The following is a 15,861-nucleotide window of genomic DNA, read 5'->3' as shown; positions in this document are numbered from 1 at the left end:
TTACAAAAAAGACAGAGTGCAATAAGGACGGAGTTGATTGCTAATCACATGGACAAACACATATGTCAGCAGAGGAGTACTGCCCTAGTGTGAAGCATAGCAACCACCAGATCGTGCATAGTCTGAATCGGGACAGTAGTGTTCGTTCATACACATTCTGCACAAAAAGTAGGTAAGGCGCAATCCCGGCTGACATCTGCATTACACAATGATCTCTCACTGCTGGTTTCATCACCTCCACAGCCTCCCTTGTGGCCTGCCTGTGCATAGTGAAGCAGTCCTGAACCTAGGTTTTGTCTTTTTTGTGATAGTATCTAGATTCTCAGATATGCACAAACCAAGGTCACAGTAGTGTCTCTAATATACTTTAACCATGGAAATTAATTCCACGGTTACAAGAGAGGCAGTCTCTAATAACGGCCCGATTGAGCTCAGAACTAGAGGAGCAACGTTGATAAGATCTTGAACACACTCCAAACCTAGCTCCTGGTGCAAAGGAAAATGTGGTGTCGAGGGGGTAAACCCCCAGCAGGCATCAACAGAAGCTATTCTTCTGCACTTGGATCACCCTAACATCTCTGCATCCCCAGATCCCCATACCACATGTCACAGTTGGGAGTCATTTCCTTGGATAGATTTCCAAGATCGGGGCAACCTGTTTCCTACCAATACAGGGAGCATGTGATAAAGCGACTACAACCTACTTCTAAGACAGGGAGACCAAGTGCAAGTATCATCAAAGTCCAAGCCAAGATACGGAAAATAACTCACCCTGTCCAATTTCCTGCCTCTTATGCATACATTATGGGTTTTGGTATTTCTAGGGTCACACACCATTGTGAATGTTTTAGTAAAGTTGGTATCCAGATCATGCCCCTTCATAAATATCACAAAACCTGATATTAGAATCTTTAGGCCATTAACCATTCTGGTGAGAAGTACTGCGTCATCCGGGTTTAATAAAGCGGGCACAGCCTTTTTCCCGACCCGTGGTACATCAGCCCTGGCAGGACACCTTTGTAATTTCTAGATCATTGATATAAAGTAAAAAACAGAAGTACACAACCTTGGCTTACGCCTCGGTTAACTATGAAAGGTGGAGTACACTTGCCTGCATTCCAAAACCTAACAGAGGCTGAGCGATCCAGATGAAGGAGCCTTAGAAAGGAGCCCAAGGCCCAGAGACTCATGGGTAACCGATAATTTAGACCTATTGACAAAGTAGAAGGCACTCAATAAGTCCATAAACAGGTAGGAGTGCCTTTTGCACATTTACATTTAGTCATTATAAGATGTAAGTTGAGGCACTGCTCGACTGTCCAAAGACCCTTCATGAATCCGTCTTGTACCTGAGAGAGACCATTACTCTCATTTACCAGGAAAGGAGTTGTTCCAGGATAACTCTGCCAATTATTTTAGTCATGGAATCAAGCAGGGATATTGGGCTGATGGAAAACGAGGCATTAATTGTGAGGCCTGCTCAAGTAATGGGTCTACATTTGACTTTCACTGGGAACCCAACACCCCATTGTAGCGATTGACTCTCAGAGGGTAGCACTGCAGAGCAGTCCAAGGCGTACTCAAAGGAGGTGGTGTGGGCTAATGATTACAATTTACAAGTACGCAGAAATAACACTCAATAATTGATTGTCCAGTCTGTTCTTTTCTTTATAAAAGAAAGAGAACATTTATTACAAACAAACTACTCAATACTATGCATCAATTTACAAATACACATAGGTTGATGGAAATGCATCCTGACATTGCTTATATATTTCCACTCCGCCCGCAGGAGGGGGGTCTGGTACCACCACTCACATGTATGAACATCATCTTGCCCCCAAATGCCACGGGTTGACCATAACCTGGATTGAGGTTCATTTCCACTGGCACCACCACTCAGGTGGCTATCCACCCAAGTATTTCAACAAGCATTTATAATGGGAACACCTGCAATAGTGACACATGACCCTGACTGAGAGCACCTCATACTGACCATACAGTATACACACTTAAATCACAGTGGCTGATAGTCTGGTTGTTCAACTAATGCAGTAGCAAGAATACATGTCTAAGCATAACTTGGAATTAGGGGTGCTTTTCGTATCTGGTAACATATACAATGCAAGTCAGTCACAGCCCCTAAAAGGACTCACATTTATAATCAAATGACTATGCAATTACAATTAGGCACCCGGGCAAGAATGCTGGCAACATATTTCCAGTTCACTTATAGCATCGCATAGGGAATTTGACCTCCAGTCCAGGAACACATTTACGTAAATGCACCTTCTGTGCAATTACACCCTTGCATCTCTAGGAGATGTCTCCACTATGACAAATCATATTAAGCCTCTCACACCTCTGTGTAGTCCTAACCATCAGTTCCCAGCTGATAAAAGTTTCAGCATTAGGTATGCTTGTAAACATCCAAAAACCATTGAAGGCTTATCTCCTTTAAGTCACCAGAGACTTAGGGTGGGGACTTTCCACTTCTGTGCTGGGGTAGTCTGCTCTGCTTTGCTCCTGCAACTCCCCCTGCACATTTGCATTCAAATCAGGTGACCCCATCTTCCTGGGGTCAACACTCTGAAAACTAGCAGGTTTCCTAACGGCATAACCATGCCCTGCAGAGCATTATGGGTCGCTTCCTCTAGAGCATGCATATTCGAGCAGTGAGTCTCCCGCTGCTCCGGGGAGAGCCGCGCTGCCTTTGATGGCAGCTTCACGCCGCATCCTGTACTTCCTTGGGGGACCTGTCCCACTCGGGCACCCCGTGCACTGGTATGTTGGAGAGCAGCTTGGGGAGCCTACCCTCGGCTGCTCTCGCCGGCTCCCCGCCTGGCTAGCAACCTCTCGTGCTGCAGCGGGAGCCGGCCATTCATTCTGGTCTGCCCACTCCTGCGAGCAGACACGGACACTGCTGCCGGCTGGGTGGGGCCTCGGCGGGAGTGCATTGGCACTCCCCCCTCCTTTCTCCCGCTGCGGGGTAGTGCGATGGCACTCCCCGCTGAACTCTGCTGGCGCCCAGGGATGAGGCCCTGGTCCCCACTCATCTTCACAGAGAGCTTTGGTGTGCTCCCCGACTTCCTCTTCTGCGGGAAACAGGGATGGACCTGGGTCCCCGAGTCCTCTTAAAGGGGGATGCAACAGCGCTCCCAGCCTTCATTTTCGTTGGGGCCCAGGGTTAAGCTCCTGGGCAAATTTCACGAGGCGCGACGGCGCTCCCCGACTTTACTTCGCTGGGGCCTAGGAATAAGAACCTGGGCCCCGTAGGCACCTTCACGGGGTGAGCGATGGTGCACCCCAAAATCACCTTCTTCTGAGGGCAGCCCCCGGGACCTGACCCACGCTGGGGGCACATCAGGGACCTACAGCGGATCCCACGTGCTTTGTCGTCGGTCTGATGAAAAGTCAGAGGTCGCCTACCTTCTGTGGGGCCTTTCTCGGCCCTCGGTGAACCAGTTTCACCAATCTTGGTCTCATTTTGTTCCTGGTGGCCAGCCCTAGCCTCCTGGTGTTCAAGAGGGTTAATTGTTCAAGGAGCTGTCTTCACTGGATCCCTGAGGCAGACTTTCGCCGGTCTCTCCTTCTGGGCCTCTCCTCTCCTTGCGCAGAAGCGCAGGCTTCCTCCGACTGGCCCTGGACTCTCTCAGAGGCACAGTCCAGAGTCCTGGTTCAGTCAGGGTATTTCCTCCAACTGCCCATGGGGCCAGTCACCAGCTTCAGTCTTCCTCAGCAAGACCACACCACAGAGAGAGCTCCTCTTCCTGTGCAAGACCACTTAAGAGAAAATGGAGGGGGCTGGCAGGAATGCACTTCTCCCCTATCCTGCAGTGACACATCACCTCTCTGCCCATGATCCTTCCTTCCTGCACAGGCCTCTGGGATATTTCAAGATGGCGTCATCCAGGGGTCTCATGCCGCATTGTCTCTGAAAAGCCCCCTTCCCCCACTGGCTGACTTCATGGTCCGTGTCTGGAGCAGGCCAGTTGCCTGGCACCGGGTGACAGCAGCTGATTGATGCCCTACAGCTTCACCCCATCCCTCCCTCTTGGAGAGAAGACCTTCGCCCTGGGTACGGCATGCAGCGTAGGGCTCCGCCTCTGATGCTAGAGCTTGGGGAGGAAGGTAATTAATCCAGGCTGGCAGGTCACACCAGGCCGGGCTCTGGTTCTGTACGGAGTCCGAGGAATATTAAATTTCTGGATGACTCATAAGCCATACAGATATGCCTTTGGACATAGCAGAATGGTTCTTTTCACACAACTTACAGTGTACTTTGGTGAGTGTCAGGATTTTGTAGGCCCTAGAAAACCTAAACTACCCCATGTGGTCTCCTAATCCATAGGAGGATAACGGAGTGTTTCTACAGTGAAACAGTAAAGCACACTGACTATCCCTTACATGTGTCTCCCCACATTATAAGGCCTATTCCATGTCACCACCCAATTCTGCATAGTCCCTTCCACACCGTTCTATCTGTACCCAGCTCCTGGGCTGCGCACAACAGGAATCTCCCCCACTCAGCCATTACATGGGTGCACACACGTGGGCACACATGTCCACATGTAACCTGTCCAGTTCCCCTTACCCTGGCTGCAACACAGCGGCCGTATCTCACAAAGCGGACACCGGTGGAACCCACATACAGTCCATTTTATCATAAGTGAGTCCCAGCTTATGAGGCTCTCCCACAGTAAAAGCTCGAAAATCAGGTGCTCAAAAGCAAAAAATCTGGGCGACTCAGCTGGTCAGAACCACCTTCTCTCACAGGCGATAACACCTTGGGTCATGGGCATTGCCCAACGCCACGAATGCAGGCCCCCACCCTACCGACAGAGTTGAATACACTGTTGAGTACAGGAGACCAAAATCCAGGGCTGGGAAGGACTCAATCTAGACCCGGAGCCTTCTTACAAGGGCTATTGTGAATGGCTTTGAGAACTTCTGGCCAGAAAAAGAGGCTGCCACATAATGAACAATCATCCTGACCAAAATGTAAAGGTTCAGTTAGCTTTATTCTGGTGAAATACAGAAAATACACCAGAACGGTAAATTAGCATAGTATGCTGGGACGGTTTCTCCATAAGGGCAAGGGGGTGTTGACCCCTGCCAGCCAGCAGTTAAATTGCACGCAGTATGCCGGTACATAGAAGGTATACTGGTGGAGGCGTGGTTTATATGCCATGACAAGCTGGGGCTGTGTATCTGAACTGTGCATGTCAGGTTGACCGGTCTTTTGCTTGTGACCAGCCTGCCATGCTCAGTTCAGGCTTTACCAATCATCCGTGCCTGTGAGTTGGGGAACCAGGCACACAGCCCCATCGGTCTCCGATGGAGCATTGTGTTTGTCTGTCCAAGCCAATCCTTGCAGTGCTCTTATGCTGTTAACTATTATAAACAGCATGAGAGCACTGCTTTCATTGGCTGAGGTGCTTAGTTTCCCCATGCTCGACATGTGGCGTTCTTCAGTGCAGCAGGCAGGCAGCACAATCGATTTAAAAGAGTCGGCCCGACGTGACAAGATCAGGTAAGGTCTTTTTTTTAATGGTTTGAGTCGTGCATAAATGTAACTAGTTATGTTATGTTATGTTATGAGGGGTTTTGTTAAGCGCTCAGCTACTCAAACAGAGTGTCCCGGCGCTGTCAGACCCAGTGCTCACGTTAAGCGCTCCCATACTGTGAGAGATTGAGTTTGTGCTATGTAAATACTGGGGAGAAAACAATAGTCGTGGAGCAGCCGCATGCGTCTAATTTCATTGAAACATCAAAAATGTCACATTTTTGATGTCACAAGGCCATTAAAAACATCATGTCCATTGTTTGCCCCCTGGTGTTTACACAGCGGGAACTCGATCTCTTATAGTATGGGAGCGCTTACCATGAGCACTAGTTACATTTACATCTGTATCTGTAACTGGTGCTCAGGTTAAGCGCTCCCATACTGTAAGAGATCGAGTTCGCGCTGTTTAAATACCGGGGGAAAACATATCCTATGTATGCATCACCATTTTCGAGGGGCACCGCCTGCCACTGAATGTATAGCGTGTTCCAGGTGCACCAGATGAACACTAATTTGCGCTGCAATCAGTGGGCAGCTAGTAGAAGCTAAGAGACTAAAAGGAACAGCTGCACCGCACCTCAAAGCAGGAAGGAGCAGCAAGAGTCATATTACCTCACGGGTTTCAGGAAAAGACGCCCCAGCGTGCAGGAAAATGTTTGTGAAACAGTTGCTCTTACTAACGAGCTAATTACTTGCTTTCATCGACGCTCTTTCTGGACACGCTATCTAGCCGGCGATGCCTCACTTTCAGAAGATTACCCAGGTGCCATACTTCCTAGCAATGCCGCTGCATGTCGAGCGACTCCAGTTACGCCCCAGAAGTGACAGAGAGGAGCTACATAAAAGCGCTACTCTTGCATGTCGATGTCAGTTTCTTGCTCAACTCTTTCCACACCCTCCTACACAGAGCACAAAACAATTGACAGCAGCAGTGCGCCGTTCTCTAGTTTGGGATAGTTTAAGATGGTAAGAAGAGACCACTCTACATCCACATGAAGGTGGGGGGCAGTGAGGAATCTGCGGTTAGAGTATCCAACAGAAAAGCAATAACTTGTTCTTGTGATGCATACTTCTAGCAGCAGATTCCTCACCTTTAGAACAGATAACAAAGCAGTATCTCCCAAATGTGGAGGTTAAGGTGGGTGGGCGGAGACCAGAACATCTTGCAGGAAGTAATGGAAGAAGGGCCCTTCCCATTGGACCTGGCTGTCTTCTAGGCAGTAGTGCTTTGGGAATGTGTTAGAGCTATATTTAAAAAACGACAGAAAAATGCACTAAGCAGTATAAACAGTACCTTGCATAAGGAAGGATAAATAGACACGCATTTACTGGCTGATTTGTACAAAGTGAAACTAGAAAACCTGGATAAATTGCGGCTTCTCTGCATAAATTGTGTGCTGTTAGGCAAATATTGTATTTCACCAAAACGTTTTTCTTCGTTATCTCATGCAAAAACACTTTCAAGTATGTGTTCAGACTAGCAGTTGTACGAACTATCACTTTTAATAAGTACTTCTCAGTGCAGCGCTCTTATGGCCCTATTGACGTTAAAGCTTCCACGTGTTAAAGGGATACACTTTTTTGAATTTGAAGATATCATATTTTACGTGGTTTGTGGTATGAATTACATAGTAAATATTTTCTAGGCAAGGCTCTGGCTCAGCTTTCCTCTTAATTTGTTGTCTTGCCCACCTCTAGTATAGGAGGTGCATACAGTCATAATACTCTGCTTCCAAATTCCTACCACTTTCCGTTCACTGGACTGTCTTGATAGATTGATGTCAACCCTTCCAGGATTCAGTACTTGGCAGGCAACATTAAGTGCATTACAGAGGATCCCTAGAGAAGGCATTGTATGTCAAAATGTACTTGTGAAAGGGGGGTGTTTGGAATATGCCCAGGGGACATTCATCCAAATACAAAAATAGTGAATGTTCATACAAAGTCACATTGTAAGTGCAAAACTGTAAATTGCAAAATCACAGGCTTGGTAATCACAATCACAAAACCACAAGCCACTATGCACCAAAGGCACATCGAACATTGGAAAGGTCTTTCCGATCTGCAATGTGCATGCACTGTGCAACTAATTAAGATTCAGGAGGAAGAGATGGGAAAGAGGCGACCCCTACTCCTTGTGAATCGCTGTGCCTTGTAACAATGGCCTGCAAACTGTTTGGTGAATTTGCCAACAGAACCCTCCATTAATATTAACAGGCCCGAACTCTGTGAATCCTATGGGATGGCCATCTTGCGTTGCAGCCCAAAATGAAGGCTGAGTCGCAAAGCAGCATGGTGTGTAATCCCTCCTTTACATATTGCCTTTTATTACTCATAAGAAATTTACCATATCCCTTTACAACTGGCCCAGAAATCCATATAGGGGAGCAAACTCTTGTTTCACTAGAACTAATATCCCACATTTCACTGTAATTTTCGCTTATCTGAAATGTTTCCCTTTCACATTCCGAAGGAAGAAATCTAGCAGTGTGCGCTAAGGGAACAGTTGCTTCGAAAAGAAGCAAAACGCGCAAATCAGGTGCACAAACTCCAATTTGCCAACTCAGCTGCTCAGTTTGTCCATCTCAGAAAGAGGACAGACAGTAAGTATGAGGGTCTCGCCGGATAAGAGCCTTCAGCATTCCGCAGCGGGTGTAAATATCTATCAAGTCAAGTTACTGGTTACACTGACAGACCAACTATAAAGAAATACTAAGAAGTAAACTATTTGGGGATTACCATCCTCGAGACTTGGAGAATGAACGATGGTGTTTGGATTTACTCACACAGCTTCCCGCGAGGCTCCATGCGCCAGAAGTAGCTTCACTATGGCGGTGTGTCCGTTCTTGACTGCGTCATGTAACGGAGAGTCGTTCTGGTAGCCCGTCGTGTTCACCAATGCCCGGTGCTGCAGCAACAGCTCCACGACTGCCACGTGTCCGTGGTTGCAGGCCTCGTGCTGGTGGGTGAAAGGCGGCATGCCGCACGCAAGGGTTAAAAAAATAAATAAATACAAATTGAAAAACAAGGGAGATAAGCAGGCAGCAGTATTACAACAAAAAAGAGAGAATACTTCACTAACTAGATTTCCCTAACAGCAAATTACTTCTATTTTTAGGACGATCAAAGAGTAAAACGTCAGATATATTGGTCATCCAGAAAGATTGAAAAACGGGTGCTAAACGCCCAGTGCAATCAACACCTCTACATCTGTCTGCAACTAACATTCAAAATTCATGGTGTATAGTGATGTCTTTAGTGTGCCGAAACCATCTCATTTGCATATATTCGGTGTGTGCTTATTGAAGCAATTTTTGCGTCCAGTGAGTAAGTGCCATCTCCTAGCAAGCCTAAGCACCTCAATAAACGGATAGGGGTACCCCTACCCCTCTCTGCTAGGGGGCTCTTTCTCATCAGCATATGGACGTTCCATTCTTTGTGATTCAACAAAATAATTGTCGCCCTTGACTGCAAAATGTAAGCCTGTTTTTGTATCTTCTATCTGGCAGACAAGCACTGTGAAGAGGCCAGAAAGTGATGCTTGTGCGCCACAAAACATCACATGCACAATGTATAATTACTTATCCTAATAGTGTTTTGTTCATATGAGGACACATTCCAACCTTAATGCAAGCTTGGGGGATAAGACAAGGGAACAGCACAGTCATGGCTGCACTGTAGCACTAAGCTCGCCAGTAAACAGAGCAACAGCCCAGGACAACAGCATGTGAATGTCCCTTCGCTACATATTGTTTGGACCTTCAGTTTGGCAAGTGCAAAGCTAAGCTAAATAGGACTATGAAATGTAACTGCGAGCTTGCCATAACTATCCACCCAAAATAACAAACCGTGGAGAATGTTTAGCTTTCCTCAAAGATCAATCAATCAGTCAACGTTTCGTAGAGCACACTACTCACCCGTTAAGGTCTCAAGGCGCTATGGGGTGGATGTGAGCAGTTCCATTGGGGTCATTCGAAGAGCCAGGTCTTGAGGTCCTTCCTCAATTGGTGCAGTGTCGGGCTTTGCTGGAGGTGAAGGGGAAGGTCGCTCCAGGTCGTGGCTGCGAGCTAGGAGAAGAACCTTCCACCTGCTCTGGTCCTGTAGAAGCGTGGGACGGTGGCTAAGGAGAGGTCGACTGAGCGGGTATGGAAGGAGATACAGTGGCTGAGGTATTGGGGTCCGGTGTTGTCGAGGGTCTTGTAGGATTGCGTGAGCAGCTTGAAAGTTAACTTCTTTCGACGGGGGGGAGGTGTTGGGTGATGTGGTTATGCCATGGGATATCGAGGATCAGTCCGGCTGCGGAATTCTGCATGGTCTGGAGTTTGCAGAGGAGTTTTTTGTTGATTCCGGCGTAGAGGGCCATACATACATCATGTCACTAAAGCAACCAATTTGCTTTCCCCCAAGTCCTAGCAAGTCCTCTAAATATAGTCTTTCCACCTCTTTCTTTGAGCTGAGGCAGCCACTTGCGTATCTTTGGTAATGGTGACTGGCATTTTTCTGAATCATTTTCAACTTGTATTTCAAGTGCAAACTTGTGAACTGTGATGCTTTCTTATCTTGCTTTGGACATACCAAACAGAGTTTGCATCTAAGCTTTTTGGCAGGAAAGACGTGGCAGCTGATGCCCATTCAGCCATGAACAAGATAGATTCTTGGTAGGGTCAAATTATTTCTCCATAAGTTATAAGGATTAATCACTGACTTAGCTGTCAATACAGGGGATCAAGACAGAGTTAGTTTAACTCATTTAAAGCCGAGGTTCATTCTGTTTTCCCAAGAGCAGCAGAGCTTGGTAGATCAAGAGGTACTGTGTCCACTTTAGGATGGCATGTCGGCCGTGAAGTAAATCAACTGCCTGCTAGACATGAGGTCCACAATGTCTGTGAGGGTAGCTAATGACTTTGGACACATGTCGTGATCGAGTGATTTCACATAATGTGGAACAATGTCCTCACCAAATGAAACTCTCTCCTTCTGAGGGATTTCGGCGATTTGAAGACTGAAGAAACAATGGATTCTGGTGACCCTGATTTGAAGCTCTCAAATTTAGTTTTCAATTCTTATGGAACTTTCTGAAAATTCTTAAATCTTTCTTCCCTCTTTTAAGGAAGGCGTTGCTAGGGCCTGGAATGGGAATTTGTCTCTGTGGGGGCAAACACTGTCCAAGCTGTACATTTTTTGTTCCAGTTGGCCATCAAGAATAAGGCCTTCCAGATAACCCACTCATTCTGAATGCCTATGTCAACAGGCTACACCCTGGTGGACATGGTGTCCACTAAGGAGCTCCTACTAATCAACAAACTGAGCAGTTTTAGTTTCGCCAGGTCACCCAAATGTACGTTTTCCCAGGAACAAGGTCTCGTACATGTTTCAGTTTGGCAGACAGAGATAATGGCTCCAACAATAACTTGTCAGTCAAGTTAACAATGACACTATGTCTTATGTCTTGTAGAAGTGAGTCACACATACAAAAGTCGAATTTAGCAGCAAGGATGTTTACACTGAACAGAAAAACTTTTATTATTTTCAGGAGAACTAAGTCAAACGTTTAACATGATTGCTTTGCCAGCTTTTCTGATCATCCTAAAATAAGTGTGGTTAGGTGCCTGTGAGAATAGCAGGTTACACGAAGCATTGGGCTCAAGGAGCTTAACAGCTTTTGTAAACAGGCCTGGAATTGTTTTTTTTTAGGTCTCGCCTGAGCCAGCACATGCGCTGCTCTGTGAGATATTTAGTATACGGGTTTTCAAAGTGCTACCTCGCTGGCCTAACGCTTGCGGTCACGCAAGTGTGCACGCGCGCAGCCGCCATCTGCCTCCCTTCCAGCGCGATCACTGCTGCGCGTGCACCACTCGAGATCACTTTCGCTACTCTCGCTTTGATCACGATCACTTTCGCTTTCACGGCCGCGTGGCCGTTACTCTTAGGGCCGCGCGGCCAATGCTTGTTAAATATTACATCTTTTAAATAGGAATACATGTGTTGCAAATAGAACTACATAATGTTGCTGTTGTATACACTCAGGCTTGTCCTAAATTAAAATCATTAATTTAGAGTGATAAAGTTGTTGGAAAGTACGATAAATATAATTAGTTGAACTGACGTTATTCACCTGAAATACAGGTGTAGCAGTCACTTCGTGGTAATGGTCCAAAGCCTAAATGACAGTGGTTTCTCAATTTGTGCTCAGTAGCAGTACCATAGCACCCACTCAGTCACTCCTTGTGCATTTTAGAGATGCATTATCCCTGACTTGCAGATAGTACCTGGTTAACTTGAACTCGTAGGATATTATTAGATGCGTCAAATCAAAGCCAATTGTTGCAAGAAAGGTTTTATGCTACTTAATAATATCCTGTGATTCAAAATTGTAGAGTCAAATTCATAATTCAAACCTTACATTATAACTCGGAATGATAAGTGCAAAAAAGTTATATTGTACAAATATATGTATCCAAGCCACTGGACGTCAACTACTACTATGGTGAAATAAAAGCGTCTATCTACCTGTAGACTACTTATACACCATGAGCGTCTGAACATCAGCCTAACTTCAATTGTGTGTAATTTTAGAACTTCCAGGTCGCATAACAACCAATCGCCATTTAAAGCTTACTTTGAGAGTCTGCTTGGTAGTGGAAAGTAATGCTGATGTATAAAGTGAACTGTGATTGGAGCACCCGTGAAACCTCAGCCAATCCTAGTCCTCCGCACAGGATTCCAACGCGAGTACACAATGTAGTGTGGAAGTTAATATTGAGGCCGAACTGCTTTTATCCAAGACATCCTCTTACAGTCGGTGCTAGCCCGGCTAGTTTGGAGCGGGATCAGCTTGCTTGATGGCCACCTGGGGTGAATTAATTGTAGTTCAGTCGATGGCACCCTGTATCAGCCCGGGCCTGCCTAACCAGGCATCTGTAGTCTTGGGCTAGGGAGAGGGAGCATTGCTGAGCCTTGGTGGTCAGAGTAAGAGATATTTGGACTCTGTACAGGGTCCAGTAGAATTATGGAGGGTGTTCTTCACAGATTATAGCTGACTGGGGAAGCACTGTAGACTGCTGCACAGTTCCTCTGCCTTAGTCCACTGCACATCGCTATACGTGAACAAAGCAGTCCGGGGTTGGTTGGCAGCTCGATAAAAGGCACATGCGACATTTTTTGAATTTACTGAAACGGAATGTACCCTGGTCACCTCGAAGTCTGCTGGCTTAAGGGTAGAGCATATCAAACCGCATGTTAAACTTTGTGAAATGAAAGAGTGGGCAGGCCCCATTTCTTATGCCAGCCAAAACGATATAAGCAGGGCTTTAGGTTGTCAGAGTAACATATTTTAGAATGGACTTTGAAACGGGTCCCTACCCCATACCCTATATTCATGTCCTTAACGTCACTGGGAAAACACTGACTATGTCTGGACAACGAATGTAAACAAGCATTGGCATAGCCAATAGGTCTCGCTTTTGGGACCTTATAAGTATTTAGTTATGCAGCACAATATCCTTGGTTCAACAACATCAACTGTTGCATGGCTAAACACTTATGAGGTCCCAAAAGCGAGACCTATAGGCTATACCAATGCTGGTTTCCCTTCCTAATGGCCATTCTGCCAGGGGAGCTAGGGCTACCAACGCTGTTTGGATTCGAAGCAGACTGGAAGATATTATGCAGGCACTGGCGTTGTCAAGAGGTCTAGTTTTACACAATTTTTGTAAAAAACAATGGTAAATTTGAATCTTTTGTAGCGAGTAAGCTTTGAAATACCTCAATCCTCTCTTTTGGCCATGACATAGAACGTAAAATGTGTTAGCTGATATAAAAGAAAGTCCAGAGTTCTTTTTAAGACTAAGGAGAGAATTATCCTACAATTACTAATATTATAGCTCGACTATAGCAGAGGCTGTTACTTTCATGATAGCTAGGTACACTAACAGAAGTACTAGGTCTATTTCATAAGCTAGTTTTACTACCACCACCCACTGTGTGTTGTACACTGTCTGAAGGTGTAGGAGAATTGCACATGAAAAGCGAGAATCACGCACTCTGGCGATCTATGGATTTCTTTCAGAAAATTACTTCATGTTGGAGCAAGCCCTTCTTTACCACCTGAATTTTGCAAATCAATCACCTTCCCTACTAAGGAGATTATAAACACCTTTTTGGTCACCACACCAGGCTCCATGACAGAGGAAAGCAGCGATAATGACAGATTATCAGGATCACCTGTTGTCCTGAAAATGTGTGATGGTTCCAACCCTAGATGCCCTTGGGCTAGGCAGAATTCGGATATGCTTGAGCAGTGAATGGACTTTTATGTCGGAGTCTATTATTATACTCCTGCTGACCAGTTTGCTCATCTATGTATAAAAAAGGTTCACTGGCTAACCTTAGCATGTCACAGCACTAAAGTTGGTATTCAACTGCCAACTGATGTGTACTTTTAGAGCTGCAGCATTGTAGTCACCATTCGCCCCAGTGTTGGGCAGTGTCAAAACGTTTGTGTATCTAATTACTATCATAGTGCAGAAGTAGTTATCACTTTGCTGGCATAGGTCCTTCCTTTCATAACAAAGGCAGTGGGCAGCCACTTTACAATTTCCAAAGAGGATGAAAGACTTGGGCTCTGTCAACTGATGCTACATGAAAGGGCTGGGGATGCAGCCACAGCATTGTTGGTCAACATGACCTTTTAAGAGGACCAAAGTGTACTCCGTGTGTCCCCAAGTACTTGCAGACCCAGGGTCACAAGGACAGTGCTGACAGGGGATCACACTGATTAGCCAGGCACACAGTCTTGATCCCCATTCACAGTGATCGAGAGAGGGACTGCACACGTGAGTGTGTTATTATGTCAGCGGAAACATGCCAAATCTGTAACCAAGAATGGCACACAACATATATGATGCACATACCACAGCTTTCAAACCTAATCAGTGTGCGTGCAGAAAATATTGTAGCAGTAGTGGGTAAGGCAATAGTTGCGGTCGCACCCTATTCGGATCCCTTGTCCCAACAAGAATATTGTCTATCAGTCTGAGCAAAGGTCAGCCTGGTAAATACTCTTTTTGTCCCGGTCCGGCAGTCAGGAGCTAGACATTTGCTGCAGGCACCTGGATGCCTGAGCTGAACTTTGCCAGGCTGAGGATTTCACAGGCCCACTGTTGTTACCTCCTCAGCCTAGCAAATGTGTCTCAAGGTGCTCCCCCTCGTGACAAAGAGGAGTGTCACTTATTGCGGCAAACCTGGGAGCTTCAGTTTTAAGCCCTGAAGTGCCTCAGGCCGAGTGTCAATCAGTGATACCTTGTCACAAAGTGGGGTGGGGTCGGCAATCTCACTGACCCTACCCCACTCTGTGACGAGTGAGGGACTGCTGCCTCTTGTCTTTGGCTAACCTACGGTCAGCCAATGAGAAGAGGCAGCAGTCCCAACCCTTGTGTAACCTCCAAAGATTTAATCTCCGAGACCTGCAGAACAGCCATGTGTTATGTTTTTTAATCTTTGGTGCGTGAGTGTGTGTGTATGTATGAATTTGTTGTGAATGGGTGTGTGCGCGCACATTTGTAAACGCAGGGGTGAGTGAGTAAATGTTTGTGTGTGCATGTGTGGCCTATCCACTATCTTTCATGCTAAAAGTACCGGCCACCACTGAATAGTTGTCACACTGTTGTGGGACTGTTTGGAATTTTTTATTACTTACGCTATTGTTTCACCATTACTTAACAACTGTTTCTGCAAAAGAGAAAATAAAATCCACAGAGTGGTCCACTTGATTTAAAACAAGCATATGGATTAAGCGTGAACCACCTAAATGACAGAATATAGACCTCTGGATTATGTATATCTGTCTGCTCCATGTCTTTCAGCTCATGCTTCAATCGTTTCAGATTTCAAAATGATTTTTCCCATTTAGGCCTTGATCACATGACAATCGATGGAGTGATTTTTTACCCTTTTAAAGTGACAGGTGATGAATTGAAAAAACCTTTGGTCATAGAAAGCAAAGACATACTACAAAATCTGTTATAGTACGTAATACAGACTTGTTCAACATAGATATTAAAAATCCATTAAATTTGCTGTTAGAGAAATATGTTCATAAAAATACCTTAATAAATACATGATTTAAAGTTTTTGTATAAATACACGTAATAATTTTAACAGTATGTTTAATCTCCTCTAAACAACGAATTACTATGATCTAAAACAAGGCAAGTATCTGTATTCTTATATAATGTTTTGAGAAATCCATATTGAATATCTAAGACTGTATAAAGTGCATGTGCAAATTCATTAGT

At 45.6% G+C, this 15,861-nt stretch overlaps 1 protein-coding gene across 3 annotated transcripts in view; it reads right to left on the bottom strand.

Annotated features, from left to right (window-relative positions):
• The window catches only part of BARD1 (BRCA1 associated RING domain 1), a 489,699-nt gene that overhangs the window by 179,362 nt on the left and 294,476 nt on the right, over positions 1-15,861 (bottom strand). For all 3 annotated transcript variants that reach the window (XM_085648552.1, XM_085648554.1, XM_085648555.1), the window contains one exon: positions 8,353-8,525. In XM_085648552.1, the coding sequence (XP_085504678.1) occupies positions 8,353-8,525 (173 nt within the window). The remainder of the gene's footprint in view (positions 1-8,352; positions 8,526-15,861) is intronic.

Source organism: Triturus cristatus, chromosome 3_2, assembly GCF_964204655.1.
Source record: "Triturus cristatus chromosome 3_2, aTriCri1.1, whole genome shotgun sequence".
In the NCBI taxonomy this organism is placed as follows: Eukaryota; Metazoa; Chordata; class Amphibia; order Caudata; family Salamandridae; genus Triturus; species Triturus cristatus.
The sequence above is the reverse complement of the archived record's forward strand: the minus strand, read 5'-3'. Positions and strand labels throughout refer to the sequence as shown.